The sequence below is a fragment of the Parasteatoda tepidariorum genome, chromosome 9, assembly GCF_982258835.1.
Source record: "Parasteatoda tepidariorum strain Cologne lab strain chromosome 9, Ptep-v5.0, whole genome shotgun sequence".
Classification (NCBI taxonomy): Eukaryota; Metazoa; Arthropoda; class Arachnida; order Araneae; family Theridiidae; genus Parasteatoda; species Parasteatoda tepidariorum.
Genome location: NC_141763.1, coordinates 22,496,394 through 22,513,004, shown reverse-complemented (window position 1 = coordinate 22,513,004; position 16,611 = coordinate 22,496,394). Strand labels below are relative to the sequence as shown.

Sequence of the window (16,611 nt, the reverse complement as noted above, 5' to 3'; positions counted from 1 at the left end):
CAGACAACCGAACGCCCACATGTCTATGCTAGTTCCATCAAGGTTTTCTCTCCCTTTGGACAAGACAACTTCAGGTGGTTGGTATACCAGTGGCATGCCAATTTGGTGTCTACAACAAGAAAATTTGTCTGGTTAATAAATAAAGTGCATTTTTTAAAAACTTTACAGTGCTAAATTAAGTTAAAATAGCTAGATTGTAATATTAAAACTAAGAAGAAATTCTATAAAATTAATCTTGAATGTTTTTTACAATTAAATTAACTTTTTTACCCTTGCTGAAAGATCTCTTTTATAGCAATTACGAATCAAAATCAGAAGTTCAGTTTTAAAGACATTTAGAGCTTATTGATAAGAGTTTAAACAAATGCACCAAAAAAACAACAACACGAAATGAAAATTCATAAAAGTTGAAATCTCCGCAAGTGTTGCAGAACTTTTTTAACAACTTAATATTATAGTAACAAAAAAAAATCATCTAATTTTACTGAAATGCATAAAAATCCTCGAAGTTCAAGTGAACTTTTTACGATAAATTTTTTTTTGTTGCCCCATTTCCAAAAGCTGTAAAAAACCTAGTACCATTGAAGCTATATTAGACATCTATTTTAGTAAGTTAAGTACCTATTACAATAGTATGTATAACCAAAGTATTCATTTAACTGAGCACCACTGGTGTCAGTAATAAATTGGGGTAGACTATATTTGAGGGTGCCCCTTGATTCTCGCCAAGTTGTGATCGCGATTGATCGCCAAGCTGGGCGAAGTTGAAACCCAATCGTGATTCTGAGTGGTTTAGATTTTAGCGTTATTTTTAAATGTTCAACGGTATATGTAATTTCAGTGGTCCGTTAGTTCTACGTTGGATACCGGCTGGCAATGTTACTTTTGAATCTGGTCAATAAGATCGAAGGTATGCGGTCAGTCATGAAAAGGGATTTAAGAAAAAAATGTCACCGCTAGTCCGGTATTACAAACGCCATTTTCGATTCGTATTTCTTCGAATTTATTTAGCGATGGAGGTACACAGATTCTATTCATGACAAATTTAGACAGTATCTAACTGTTATTACATAATTCTGTGCACCTAAATCTGAGAATATTCAAGCTTAATGAAGAAGTGGGTTGTTTTTTTTCCTTTTCTTTCTGCACCTACTCCATTAATTTTCCCTTCGATTCAAAATCCTTTTTATTGCGTTTATTAATTTTGCTTATATTGGGTTTATTGCAAGTTTTGGCCAATGTTTTGTTGAAATTTTTCATTGTTTTATTGAAATATCATTATGTTTTGGCAGAATTCCTGTTACCACGGTGTTCCGCGCAAACAGGAATAGCGCGAAACATAAGTCGCCAATTTCGGCAAGGGGCACCCACAAGTATATTTTTCCCATAAATTGGCAGAGTAGTTCGTTTTAAATGCTTCCGGAAATGCAATAATACCTTTTTTGTTTTCCCCTTTTATGAAACAAAGCAGTTTGGTATTTTAGTTTCTGTGCAATCTTGCTTTGAGGGTGAGGCATAAAAACCTCTATTCATAGTTCCTAAAACTGTAATAGCAGAGATGCAAACTTGCACCGCTTTAAGGAAATATTTCTTCGAGTGGTAAACATTTTCTCTTATTCGTGTGTTAATAAATTTTATTTTAAAGTTAAGTTGCCTACCACTATATTTAACAGTATCTATTCAACCTCAAATCATTAAGTTGTAAATAATGAACCTGAATTAAAGCATAACATTATTTATAATCTTTAGTTTAGAAAATAATTATTTCAAAATACAGGTGTTGTTATTTATAAACATAACACGATTCTTTTTTAAACATTCAATTTTAAATGCTCTTGGAATCTCGTATACGTTACTAGTTAAAATAAATAATTATGTAGAACTAATTTTGAATACTTATATATATAAATTATAAATAATTCAGTCTAAATCAAGGAAATCGTTTGAATATTCTTAAATAATGTTTGTTAAATTTTTAAAAAATTAAAAATAAAAATTAAACTCAAATTAGTGTTTATATCAAAAATTTTTTTTTTTTTCAATTATGAGCCTGCCACAGCAGAATAATCATCTCTCTCTTTTAAAATACATTTGATAGCAGAAATAATGAAATTCTTTCATTTATGAAATAATAACTAAAAAACTAAATGCGTACTTGTGGAGAGGTTTTTTAGACTCCTTCAAGAATGTGAAATCGCACAGGAGTGCCGAATTTTCATCTGATATGAGAACGTTGTCCAGTTTAATATCAAGATGGCAAGCTCCATTAGAATGGAGATAGTCCAGTCCTTGGAGAACGTCTTTCAGCCAAGACTTCACGATATTGTAGGCTCCCTTACATGGATTCAAGCCTTGAATGGCGTCAAGCAATGTGGTTGGATAAACTGGCATCAAGAAGACAAAGGTTTTTTGTCTCTCCAATTTGTGCATACCTATCAAGGAGACTAAGTTGGGATGTCTCAGATTTTTCCACAACTCAGATTCGGCTTTTGACACCATCTCGTAGGGCACTATCTTTACTGCCAGCTCAGATTTGTTCAAGGGCTCTATCATTCTGAACACTTGTCCAAAGGAGCCTGATCCAATATAGCCAAGGCTAGTATATTTTCTCTCTCTTTGCAATATTCCAATTGCTTCTTTGACACGTTCAGCACGTTTATCATGTGAAGTTTTTTTCACACCTCTCCACATTTTAAATCTTATATTAAATAAATACGCTTTTTCTAAATTTATTTGAATTCACAGCATTTGATTTCAAACAGCTCAAATGATCAAGATAGAACAAATTATAATAATAAGAGAATTTCATTGTTGTCTTAAATGCACACAAGATTTGTAAAACGAATCATTTTGATTATTGGACAACCATTGTTGAAATATTTTTTGGCATAGCATTAAATAGCATTGTTGCAATTGCTTTTGAAATTAACATTAGAGTTTATATAATTTTTTTAGGTTTGGGCTATTGCCTCTAATACTTTCTTTAAACTCCTTATAAACTTTCTATATAGCTACACGTTTCTGTACTAGTTTTTTTATGATAAAATTAATAGTAATTAATAGTGACTTCCCAAAACGAAAATTACTAATTCTAAATTAGTAATTTTAAATACACTTATAAATAAAATGAATCACACTTATAAATAGCATGAACGTAAAATCCAGTACAGGTAACACATTTTCATACCTTGTGAAAAGGCAAGCATGATCATTTACAAGTGAATTCGTAGTAAAACATATCCTTGTTAGCAACATATTTGTTGATTATATACAGTTCAATTGCTTGGTAGCCAATTTATTATTAATTAGTATATTTGTATTAAAACCATTAATGTAAATGGGAAAAATAAATACTCAACAGTTGAAGTGCCTTTTATAATCTTAGTCGTTAATTAATTATTAACTGAGTGAAAGAGTTAAGGGCTCAGTCTGAATCCAAAAGTTTGCAAGTATAAGTGCATGTAAAGAAAAAAAAAACATACTCTACAGTTATGATTTTGAAATTGTTGAGTCAGTTGCCGATTGTTTACTAGGGTATTTGAGTTAAATCTATAAATGTATATGAGCAGGTGGGTAAAAAAATAAATATTCAACAGTTATAATGTTTCTGATACTGTTGAGTTGTCCCATATTTATTAACTAAGGTGTTTGGATTAAATCCATACATGTATATGTGCAGAACTAAAAAATATAAATGTTGTTGTTGTAGGCCATTAAGGCATCTATAACCTTTCCAAGTATTGCCCTCTACGGTGGAGAATTCGACTTCTGCCACATCCATACGTCACACCCGTTTTTTAAGGCAGCCTCATTCATACATCCACAGATCGTAATTTTGACCTGAATAAAAAGATATATGCATATATCTAAATACTCAACATATATAATATCCCCTATAATGTTGGTTATCTTTCTTCTTATATTATTTAAACTGCGAATGATTAGGATTATAACGCTAGATAGCTCCATGAAGTATGAACTGTAGCTAAAACCATAATTCTGGATTGTTCACTTCAGGACAAAGCTAAGAGAATAGAAGGGCTGGTTCACTCCTTTGAAGAAACTCTTGCAGTGCCAAACCTCTGATTTTCACCAGTAACGTCACGGTGGAGCAAAGCTTGCACTTTTACTCCAAGAACGGAGCGTTCGGTCTAACTACCTCTAACTAATATTGGAGCATTCCTTTTTGTGACATATTCCAAGACATTTGTTGTTTTCTATAATGACTTTCCTTTGTTTTTTGAAAGTGAATTACAATAACTTAAAAGTATTAACGAAATGCCGGTTTTCCCGATTGCAACTTGCACAAATTCTGATAGAGACACAAGAGGAAAAAATATTATTTTCCACCTGTTCTCTAACGTAAATGTACAACTATGTAAAGAATGGATTAGACGTTGCTAACGAAATGACACAGTTTATATAAAACAACAATACGTTTATTGTATCGTTTAAGAACTTTTATAAAAATTCGCCATCTAAATAAAAACCGCCTCGTTACTTCAAAAAGAAAGGCAGGCGAAGAAATTAAAAAATGGATAAAGTCAAAAAAATTGAAACGTAAATGAAAAGTATAAATAAATATATAGTATATAGTTAAAACTCTCCTAATTTCATTACATATTTTTTAATGTAGTTATTCTAAATATTTATGATATTTTTTAATTATATTCTCTTGAATTTAAATATCTATAAATTATATTATCTTTAACTTAAATATCTATAAATTATATTATCTTAAATTTCAATATCTATAAATTATATTATCTTAAACTTAAATATCAATAAATTATATTATCTTAAATTTCAATATCTACAAATTATATTATCTTAAATTGAAATATCAATAAATTATATTATCTTAAATTTAAATATCTGTAAACAATTGTAAAATTTCTAATATTGTTATGAACCTAAATTATTATTTTGTTTAAGTAATTAGCGTTAAAGGTTGTTGTTCCCTAATGATTAAGTATGAACAAAATGCTATTAACAGCATATTTTAAAATTAGGATTCTAAATTTAATCCAACTTATTGTTATCAAACAATATGTATATAAGAAAGTGTCGATATATGCTTCTATTTTTCTTAATAAAAGTCAAAACTAAACTTTTTAAAATAAAGTATTTATAGTGTCATTTTCGCCAACTAGTAAAATATTTTAATGAGTTCAAAATTGTATCTTTTTAATATAATGGTCAAGAAAGTTTTTTTTAATTATGTTTTTGGACGAAAATAATGTGTTAATTCTGTAAAGTTTGAAAGCTAATATCAAGAAAAAGTCGAACTTTTTTTTTTACAGGGAGAATGAGGCAAAGCTTTTATAATCTTTTTGCTTGCGATCTCCGTATGTAATTTAATGATGAATGGGATAGGGGCCGCTTAGCGGCCCAGTTTATTTAAATTAAGTAAAGCCTGACTTCAAGAAAAGGTTATGATAGATAGTAGCGCCTACTTTTTACTTCCCAATGCTCTTATTCGAATTGCGAACAGCATTTGGCAATCAAAAGGCATCTAGAATTTTCATCAAATCGCCCTTATTTAAAAAAAAAAAAAATTGATGCCCGTAGCTTTCGTTAAATTTAAAAAAAAATTAATTTGTGTTTGTGACGCGTATTGTTTTACTTAGTAATATCGTAACCACACCTCAAATGAGGATTTGAATTTAGGTAGGCGTATTCTTCTTCCCTGAGAATATATAGTTCAGCGGATATATTTCTACCTTTAACTTCTCGCCTCCACCGTCTTTTGAAAGGCAGCGAAAGCTAGTCTTGATTTCCTATGTTGATATTAACATCGAACTCGATAGAAAATTAACAAATAATAATTTATATAAATATAAAAATAAACAACAAAAACTGGTAAGACTAGTATTTCATTCTTGCTTATTTTCGGGAAAAGTGAAATGTTCATGATTACAGAGATTATTAAACAGTTTTAAAACATACATAGAGAACTATTTAACTCCCGAGAAATGACAATTGGGATGATTAGTTTATAATTAAGAAAACATTATATTTCTCCATGGCAGCGGCCAACGCTTTTTCTATGATAAAGTTCTCTGCTCATTATTTGCTTGCATTTTGTTATTTTAAAGAACATTTTTCAGCATTTGAAATTTCATAGTTTTCTTTAACCTTCTACGAACTCAATTTTTTCTTAACATTTTAAATTATTAATAGATGTAATTGTTGTGTGGTCCAAGTAGTGCAGAGGAATTAAATAGCACCGAAGGCGCCCAAAAGAACAAACTAAAACCTTTGGCGAATAGAGCAGTTGATAGTCAGTGGGGTCTGGGTCTATGTTGTAGAGTTTAGTTGGTGTAGAGAAGGACAATTTAAAATATGATCTGGAGAAAGTTGGACTTCACGATAGTCAGGACAAGTATTGTAACTTCTTTGGCTATCCAGGGAATAGTCTAGTTATGGTAGTTGTAATTAAGTTCTGGAATAGAATTATTCTTAGGTGTTTTGGGAGGTGAGTTTATGCCTGTCTGTTGCATCAGCATCAATAAAGGTTAGACGGTGAAATCCTAGAATATCCCAACTTTTGGAAACTTTTTGAAATATCGCCAAGTTGGAGATTATTACTGGGATCAACGTTGCTTATTAAAAAAAACAATTTAAATTACTATAAATTTATTGAAATATTTTAAATAGAACGCAAAACATTATACATACTTAATTTACTCATAGAAAACCACGTATATCCCATAGCACTCCGACAAGCATCATGCGCATCATCATCATGACAAGCGCCATCAGTCAATCCACGCTTTCAACATCTCCATTCAAGACTATCTACCGTATCCTTTCGATTAATCAAACTCATATGTTCTCCACATTTAAGGTAGACTTAATGTTAAAGATTAAAATAATTAACAAGCGCAGACGATTGGGATTTTTTATTTAATTACAAGAATTTTTGTCAGTAAAAAATAAAAAGGTGTTTTCAAAATAATTCATGCTAATTTACAGCAAAAACGATTTTTTTTCATCGCAATCTTTTTCCTCATAATATTCCGTATCATACCTTTCAATATAAAAATATCAAGACTGCATTGTTTATTTTTGTCATTAAAAGAATAACAATATTTTGTAACCATAATATTCCTCACTTCAATCATTCAATAAAAAAAATCGAGAATTTCTTTTTTTTTTTCTGCTTCTGAAAAACGAAAACAAGAAAGTGCTTTTAGCCAAAACATTTCAAGATAATTTACAGCAACAAAAAAATAAATAAATAAAACAAAAACAAGTTCTTTTTCATTTCAATCTTTTTCCTCATAAATTTAAATTCCATATGTTTCAATATAAAAAAAAATCATATTTTCTGTTTTTTCAGTAAAACTATAAAATAGAGTTTTAAGCCGACATACTTAAAATACATCAAGATTTTTTTTCAACACAAAAACAAATTTCTTTGAACTCAATTTATTTCTCTCAATGTTAAATATCATATTTTCCAATAGGATAAAAAAGTAAGAGAGTTTCATTTTGCTTTTGGACAGTAAAAAAAGTGGTTCGCTAAAATAAATCAAGACTATTTTCATTGCACTAGGAGGTTCAACTCTGTGGTTTCCCCTCATATATCATTTTGTTCCTGAAAAGTCGATTAAAAAATTATTTTATCGATGAAATATATAATTATTATTACCTTATGTAACCACATTTTGTTAATATGTTTTAGTCGTAAAGATATAAATGTGTACCTGGATTTGAAAAAAAGTCAGCTGTGCTTGAAAAATACATTTAAACTTTCACATTTATATAAATATTAAAATATTTATACTATTTTGCAATATTTTTATTACATATATTCATTTTTCTACTAATTTTTTATATCACACCAAATGAGAGCTTATAAAATAAAGAGTTTGAGAGGGTTAAATTTTCTTACAGCATCGTTGAAATAGTTAATATATTTGAAGCAAAAAGAGTTTTAAAAAATTCGTGTAAAAAGTACTTAAAATTGCAATAAATTTTGACTAGTTTTGAATTTTGAGCAAAAAAATTCGTGGTTATTTCGTAAATGATAATGGCCCTTTTAGAACGTAAAATTTAAACTTTGTATTTGCAATTCAACGGACTGTCTTAATTGAGGAAGGATACGGACCACCCTGGGCTTGGCGATTGAAATAGAAGAAGAAGCAACAGAAGACTTAAGTATAAGTTAAGCAAAAACGCAATCAGTTCACGGATCTATGGTTGCTGATTCAACTTTTACATAATGTGGCCCTATACTTTGAAACCCGTACCTGAGTAATTGGTTTGTTTGCTTTTAGCCAACTAACATTTTCGACAAAATTTATGTCATTCAAAATAAAATCCTTAGATTAAAAATAAACAGATAATGTGTAAGAAATCAAAAGATTAGAGACGACCTCAAATTATCCGTACTTTCAGAGTATATTGCTAATCCCAATTCTAGTTTCTACAGACACTATTAATTTTCCTGGTATTTTCAAACTAGAGCTCTTACATAACATTCTCCATAATCCATGTTGTAGAATGAAATCTTCTCCAAATTCTACTGTGAATAGTATGTAAATAATCTCTAAATAATTTTTGAATAGTGACTGTTAAAGTCATTTTCGTCACATGTTATTTAATTCCTATGTTAAACCTGTGGCTCAATGGACTGATCTTAAAAACTCTGTTCCCAGTATAACACCCAAAATCAAGCAATCAAGCATCACTGGTTGCGGTCAATTAGAGGGTTACAACTTTAATCAGTCTGCATAGGTACCGAGGTTTCGCGGTATCAGTCCTCCTTAAACTGTTCTTCCGTAAAGTGCTTGTCTTCGCTTGTAGGTTTTCGGATTACCAAAACTGAGGAGCCATCCCCTCAACAGAGGATCAAAATTGGGATGGCATACCTTCGCCTTTGCACATAACTTTACATTTTTTTTTCTTCCTGAATTTAAATTTTATGTTATGCGTTCGTTCTCTCTCATTTGTTTATTGCAAACTAGTTTTTATCACCTACTATTTTCTATTCTTACCATATCAGGCGAATCTGTGAAAGGCTTTCTGCTGGTAACGAGAGACAAAAAGATCTTTATTTATTTAATTAAGACCTAAGGTCAAAATGAATAAAAGACTGTACATATTATTAAAATTGTTATGCTGGTACGAAATCCACACCCGGCTTGCATGGACCATAGTGCTGACGTAAAACATCCTCAGTGGAAGACGGATCATCCGAAGACGGAGTACCCTTGCCGTCAAGCTAACCATCAAAATGTTCTCCCATGGAAATTCAGGAATTCCCTTGTTCTCTTGGTTGAGTTCAAAATTACAAGGGTATTTTACTAAACATTCAGACTCAAAAAAATCTGAATTAAGTCCGTTGCTCAACACCCGGTTATAAAATAAGATATTTATATTAAGTAGTCACCCAAATTAAAAACATAATAGTAAATATTGTAGATCATTTCTAATGTGAATGCTTTTTAAAAAGAACTTCTATCGCCGTGGAACATTGATATTACAGAAGACAGAAATTTTTTTAAAAAATATGAATCAAACTTTTACAGTATTTATTTTTCATAATTTACTTCTATATAAAAAAAAAAAATCCGAGCCAATCAAATATAACAAATATATATCACACATTGCTTGAAGTTCAAAATAATGGCCTTTAACCCTTACTACCTGCTACTGTTGTTCCCAATTAGGAGTAAGGCTAAGTAGAATGTAGGCGTTACCATTAATTGCCCATATTGTTATCCATTTTGTTATCGGATTTTTAACAATAATTAATTTAATTAATAAAAGATGAAACTTGTACAAAGAGCGCATTATTGTAACGTTACTATAGTAATAAAATGCAATTTTCAAAATAATAATTTCCTGAAGGTTAAAATCATATGAAAATATAGAGCATTTTGAAAATTTACCTTTATTTATGCACTTACAACCAAAAGGATACAATGAAATATCGCAACTTCAAAGTTCTGGCAATCACAGTGAATCCTACGCCATCAAAAAAATTTACCGTGTTTTCCTTGCATTGCCTTTCAAAAAATCTAATGCATGGTGTGTTTTATTTATTTACTTTTTATCTTTTTAAGAAACATTAACGAAAATTTGATTTATTTTATTTACCAGTATTTAGTTATTTAAAATTTTATAATATTTTCTAAAAGTTTTACCAGACATGTTACGTTGGTTTGGCTAACCAGAAAAATTTACAGAGCCTTTTGCGCAATTGATTGAGCGTGAAGGGTGAGCGAAGAATTACAGGGACCAGAAGGTGCAATTCTCCCTCTCTCAACGGCAATGCACAGACAGGCCTTTAGTCTGAGCTGTTATATAGAAAGCGTCGCTTATTCGCCATTGTGTACGTGTAGTAATTTTTTAATAGCTCCTCGCCGCTGCGTTATTTTTCTTGGTATTCAACCTTACACTTATGTTGCGCTGCAGTTTTTAAAAAGTCTTATTAATTTCTTCACCTCCAAACGCTACAGTTTAAACTCTTTTGGTGAAATTTTAAACACTACTGCAAACGAAAAAAATTTCTTTATTGGCTAACATCCAGAGCAGGTAATTCCATTTTGATCTTCTTTTCTTTATTTAAATCAAGCTGGGCGGCGCAGCGGCCCCTAACCCATTCATCATGAAATAATTTACATTGTTTGAAAACATTTTATATTATGCAACATTGTGGTGGCAAGATTAAAAAGACAGGAAATAAGAAAAAAGAAAATATAAAAAGAACAGAAATTACAGGCATTGTTTGTAGATTACATATTTGTCAGTTCTATTGGAATATGTTACTTAATAATTTTTAAAGTGGGTTTCTAGATTTTAATAATGATGGATTTTTTAAAGTTCTGTTCTGTTCTTTTTTGTAGAAATCAGCATTTAAATTGTTGATGTATTCGGAGAGGAGAGGAATTTTGAGGTCTTGATGGATATTTTTATTTCTAATGAACCAACTGGCGCGAGTGATTTTTCTGAGTATTTTATTTTGGCATTGATTTTGTTTTTCATTAGATGTGCCGGTATTGTTTCCCAGGCAGGAGAAGCATAAGTTAAAATAGGCCGGATCATACTGGTATAGAGGAGTTTTCGTAGATTCAAGGATATGTTTGGATTTTGTATAAGTGGTTGAATAATATTTGCTGCTGCTATTGCTTTATCTGTTATATGTTTAACGTGGTCTGCCCAGGAGAGTTTGCTATTTATTACTAAACCAAGATATGTAGCTTTCTTTACAATTGGAATGGGGGTATTGAATAGTTTCGGTTTGCAGTTTGGCTGGATTTTTATTCTTCGTTTTTGAATGATAAGGATTTGTGATTTTTCTGCGTTGTCTGCTGTTTTCCATTTCCTGCACCAGTTTTCGACTTCTAGTTATTGATCCTGTAGTTTTAATAGGGCTAAGTTGGGGTTGCGTGATTTGATTATAATTCCAGTATCATCTGCGTAGTAGGCTGTTATGCTGTTGTAGTCTTCTTTGTTTATGGGGAAGTCGTATGTGTAAAGTATATATAGTATCGGGCCTAGTATGCTGCCCTGAGGGAGACCCGCTGAGATATTTCTTTTAGTTGATTTATGATTTTGTAGACTGACTTGGAAGGTACGGTTTGAGAGATAACAGGATAGTAGTTTGATGATGCCGGGAGGAGAGTTAAGCTGCATTAATTTAAATATTGCTCCAGTATGTCAAACTTTGTCGAATGCTTTAGAGATGTCAATCATGAGGAATACTATTGCTTCTTTATTAATTAGAGATCTGCCAGTATAATCTATTATCCGTAGTAGCTGTTTTGTTGTATCAAGTTTTTCGCGGAATCCATATTTTTCATCTGGTAAATCGGTTAGGAGAGGTTTTATTCTGTCGTAGATGATTTTTTCGTAAATTTTGCCTATTATGTTAAGAAGACTTATTGGTCGATAACTCTCAGGGCAGCTTTGGTTTTTATTTTTCTTTAGAAATAGAATGATTGAGGCATTTTTCCATACGCTGGGGAAATAATCAGGAAACTGATTTGCCACCTGCTGAGCTGTGGTGCGCCTGCTCCTTTTTGCTGATAAGACGATGTATCTGTCTTCTGCTGGCGTCGTACTTCTAACACGACCTCCCCCGTGCCGCCTACTACACATTCCAGTAGTTTTAAATGATTTCCACAGCCGTGAAACAACGCCGTGAGTGATGTCGAACTGCCCATCTGTTATTTTTCGCCCTTCTTCGGTCTTTCCAATAATTCGACCACGCTTAAAATCATCAGGTGATATCGGAAAGACATGCCGAAAATTTCAAGTTCGTCAACTAAATCTTTCCTGTAGAACTTTGACTTGAAACAACAACTCTCCACACAGGTCAAAACCTTTAAAACTCTTATCAGCGCTATCACGTGATGAAAAGATGTGGGAAAAAAATTTTGCTTACGTATACCTCTTCTTACTATATCCCGCACTTATTCTAATTTCTACCTTTTGCTTCCTTTCATTTTGTGGTTGCTATGGATGATAGTGTTATCCGTCCTTAGCAATTGTCCAGCAGTGTATTTGCTTTTGGAACCTTTTCCTTTCATCAGGAGAAGTCCTCCTAAAACAAATATTAAGGCAGATTCTCTACGTGACTGCACACTTCTATTAAAGCGTTTATTCTATTGCTTTGAAATTCTGAACATATTGGGTGAAATCTGTAAACTCATTTCATGCATGCTTCGATTCTGTTCTTTAATTGATTTTCATTTTAATCTCCAATTATTTCAAATTGAATCGAAGTATTCGGTTTCTGCAAGCAACTTTTTTCGCACCCAACTGAAGAATGTGTCTTCAGGAAACGCATTATTCACATCTGAAGTGTGCTCACTCGAATGCTCCTGGATGGTTACTGTTTTCGAATGATCCGAAGTTTGAGTATATTCACAAACCATTCTTTTTTTTGGAGCAGATGTTTTCTTCTTCGCAAACTCGTCAATTTCTAAAAAAATCTTTAACTCCCGAACTTCTTGTTCCAATGCTGCATTTTTGCATTTTACCACTTCAAATTCCTCATTTAAATCCTCCATTCTTTTTGCCAATATTTCAGCACGCCTGCAACCCTCACATTCTATGAGTAGGAATTTTTCACGTGTTTGCTTCAGTGTTAGGTTTTTTTGCATTCAGTGGCTTAACACTGACATCGGCAACACGTTTAACACTCTGATTTCTGGGCATGCTGATTTCTTGGCTCTCCTCTCCACAAAAATGCAGCCATTTTGCATCTGGCCCTGTTCCTATCTGACCACCACTTTTAAAAAAACAGTGGTCGATTGCCTTTCCGGCACTCCATCTTTTTCTTCGATCGGGCATTAAAAAAGTGTGAATGAAATTCAAAGCAAGCCTAACTTGTCCGTCTGCAATGCCCGTCGCAGAAAACGCTCCACTCATGGAGCATTTGAAAACATCACCCTAAAAAAGAAGTTACAAAATTTTAATCATGAATGATTTATAACAGCGTTTTAATTACTTTTTGGACAGCGTTAATTAAGTTAGACCATTTCAAAAATAATTTAAGGAACTTAATCAGTTATTAAATCAAAGAAGTTCATAAGAAAGTTTTAAAAAAATGTTTCAAAAATTTAGGAAAAATCTCTCATTATATTTAGGGTGAGAAATTCAGGCTCAGTTTCTTATTTTAAAATATCACACATATATTTCCTATAATATCTCACTCAATTAATATCACCTATATTAATTTGAATTATTATTATAATTTATGTGTCTTAAAAAGGTTTCTTTCTTTCTAAGAAAACACAATTCACTCCTTAGTAATATGCAATATATATTATAAAAATTGCCACAAACGTATAGAAATCCATTAAAAAATTTTTATATATTGTAAAACAATGCATATTTTTTCCAAGCACTTTACAGAATATGTATTAAATTGATAGAGAAATATATCACAGAAAACAAAAACAATGTCTGAAATATTAAAGCAGAAAAGCATTTTCAAATGCCACAGAAGTTTAGGCCCAAGTAACAATATTTATTCAGAAATTTTCAATTTTCTGGATATGTACTATTTTGAAATTTATAGAAAAATTCAAAGCGTGCCTGAACTTTTGTGGAGCCCTCTATTTGCACGAAAACTAAGTAACTGTACAACACTGGATATCAAATATTGAAACAAACTACTGCATTACTGACGAATATATTTATTATAAAATTAAATTTATCTTACATTTTAAACGATAAAAAAAAGGTTTTAAAAAATAGTTAATATTAAAAAAATATTTTCATTAATTTTTTATTTTGAGTTTTTTTCCTTTTTTTTTTTTGAATTAATGATCAAAATTTATTATGATAGAAACCTATTTTGATGCTAATCTATAGTAGAAAAATTTTTCAGGAAATCCTTATAGACAATGCTACCTAAATATTATAGGAAAAAATTATGCAAAATCATAAATAGTATAGGTTTTATTTCATAAAAATTAAATAAAAATTTATATATTAAATATAAATTAATTTATGATCTACCTGCAGTATGTGGAACATGGCAGGATAAATATCCCTGTTCCAATTTCCAGCGCAGGTGATTGCATTGCTCAGAGCTTTGCTGGTGAACAGCTCCAGGACCATCACTCCATACGCCCACATATCAAAAGCCTTGCCATCGACCTCTGTCACACCCCCGAGTGACAGGCAAGCTTCTGGAGGTCTATACACACTCGGCAATCCAAGTTCATTCCAGAAAAACAAAATTAAATTATTATGCAAAACCTTCACCGTGAGTCAAAAGTAACCCGGGGAAATCGAATCATTATAAAATTAGCAGCAAGCGAGACAACATCTTGGAGTTGTTTGAAAATTAAAGAACGTTTACTCAGCTTCAAGTTGGCCGGATGCAACACACCAAAGCAATTTTAAAGAGCTATAACAGTTAAACTTATTTTGTTTAGATGTGTCAGCTCGAAATGTTAATTTTGTATTTAGCTTTATTCTGTCTTAAAATCAAAAATTAAATAAAATGACAGCATACGTCCACTTTAACATTAAAAAGACCGTGTAGTCATTCTTAATAAAGCATTTTAGGGTTTGTATTTATTTTATATTATAACCGCCATTGAACAACCAATCCAATTTTAGATTTTCAACTACTAATGCCCTGCTCCATAGCCTTGTAATTTTGAAAATAATCCAGAAGACAAGGGAACTCCTGAATCAAGTATTGGGCGAAAATTGACTTCGTGAAGGATTTTTTGATGGAACTAACCCGCATTTGTGTTACATGTAGAGGAAAATCTCACTGGTTAGCCAGACGGCAAGGAGACTCTAACCCATTATCCGTCTACCACTGAGGATATTTTACGTCAGCAATGCGGTTGGTGCAAGCTGGATGCGGAATTCGTATCGTATTAAATTATCTTCAGTATTGAAGTATTGGTAATCGCTGGGGGGCATTTATCGCATTCGTTACCAATGTAAACCTAGCTATATTGGATATTGTTTAAATATACCGTATATATATGTTTCACTGTATTTTTAATAATACATGTTTTTATTATAGAGTTATGAGAAAAAGCAATTGTAAGAAAAATTGTCAAATTATTCAACGTTGTGATTCGTAGTAGAAAAATTCGTCCGTTTGTGTTAAAGAGATTATAATCTAATAATAATCTTAGTTAAATTTGAAAACATTGCAAATAAAAAAACTAAATAGGAAAATAAAATTAATCTTAAAATGAAAATAAACTAAGCAATACATTTTGCCTAATATGAAACTGATATTAAATGGCTCACCTTGGTATTGCCTTTGTCGCAGATGCAAGACAAGAGAAGTCACATATGACAGCTCTGTAATCTTGCGAAATCAAGATGTTATCGGATTTCAAATCCAAGTGACACGCCTCATTGGAGTGCAAGTAAGCCAAACCACAAAGAGTATCATAAAGCCATGATTTGAGGCAGTCTAGGGCACTTGATTGACTCAAAAAGTGCTCGTTTTGGACTGCATCCTTCAGAGTGCCCCTGTGTACGGGCATTACAAAAACTCCTACATCAGGGTTACTGAAGCTAATATATCGCAGGAGGGGGATTATATTTGGGTGGCGCATTTTTGGCCAAATTTCAATTTCACTTTTTTTAGTGACCTCAAGAGATACAACTTTGACGGCAACTTCTTGGCCAGAGAAGTCCATCATTTTGTATACGTCACCAAAAGCGCCAGACCCAAGCTTTTCAATGCATACGAAGTGATTAGCTTCTAAAATTTTCATGGCATCTCTTTTGTGTTGGTATCGCTGCCCGGATGAATCGGGGAGCATGGGTTCTTCTTGACCCAAATCATGATCACTTTCATCAAAATGATCACCCATTTCTCAATTTTCTTTCTCAAAGCGCAGGAAAAAATATTTTCCAAATCAATTTGCTGTTAAGCAAGAACTCTAAAGCACACAATCAGTCTTGAAAGTACAAGTTGGAATGACCAAAAATGGTTTTTCCAAAGAATTTTTACTAGTTTTTAACAATGAATATAGTTTATTTTTCATGTACCAACAATCGTATTTTAATTTTTAAGAAATAATGAAATGTTTTATTCAATGAAAACATGATTACATTTTCTACTGTTAAAAATAAAGAATCTGCATTTCATTGTTCAAAGTC

The 16,611-nt window shown here is 31.7% G+C and overlaps 1 protein-coding gene across 1 annotated transcript; it reads right to left on the bottom strand.

Moving 5' to 3' along the window:
* Positions 1-13,086: 13,086 nt before the first annotated feature.
* On the bottom strand, positions 13,087-16,322 carry LOC107436916 (putative serine/threonine-protein kinase DDB_G0284251). Its single transcript, XM_016048744.1, has 3 exons — positions 15,748-16,322; positions 14,485-14,665; positions 13,087-13,410 (listed from the first exon to the last, which is right to left on the bottom strand). The coding sequence occupies exons 1-3, from the start codon at positions 16,320-16,322 to the stop codon at positions 13,087-13,089; spliced, it is 1,080 nt and encodes a 359-aa protein (XP_015904230.1).
* Positions 16,323-16,611: the final 289 nt, after the last annotated feature.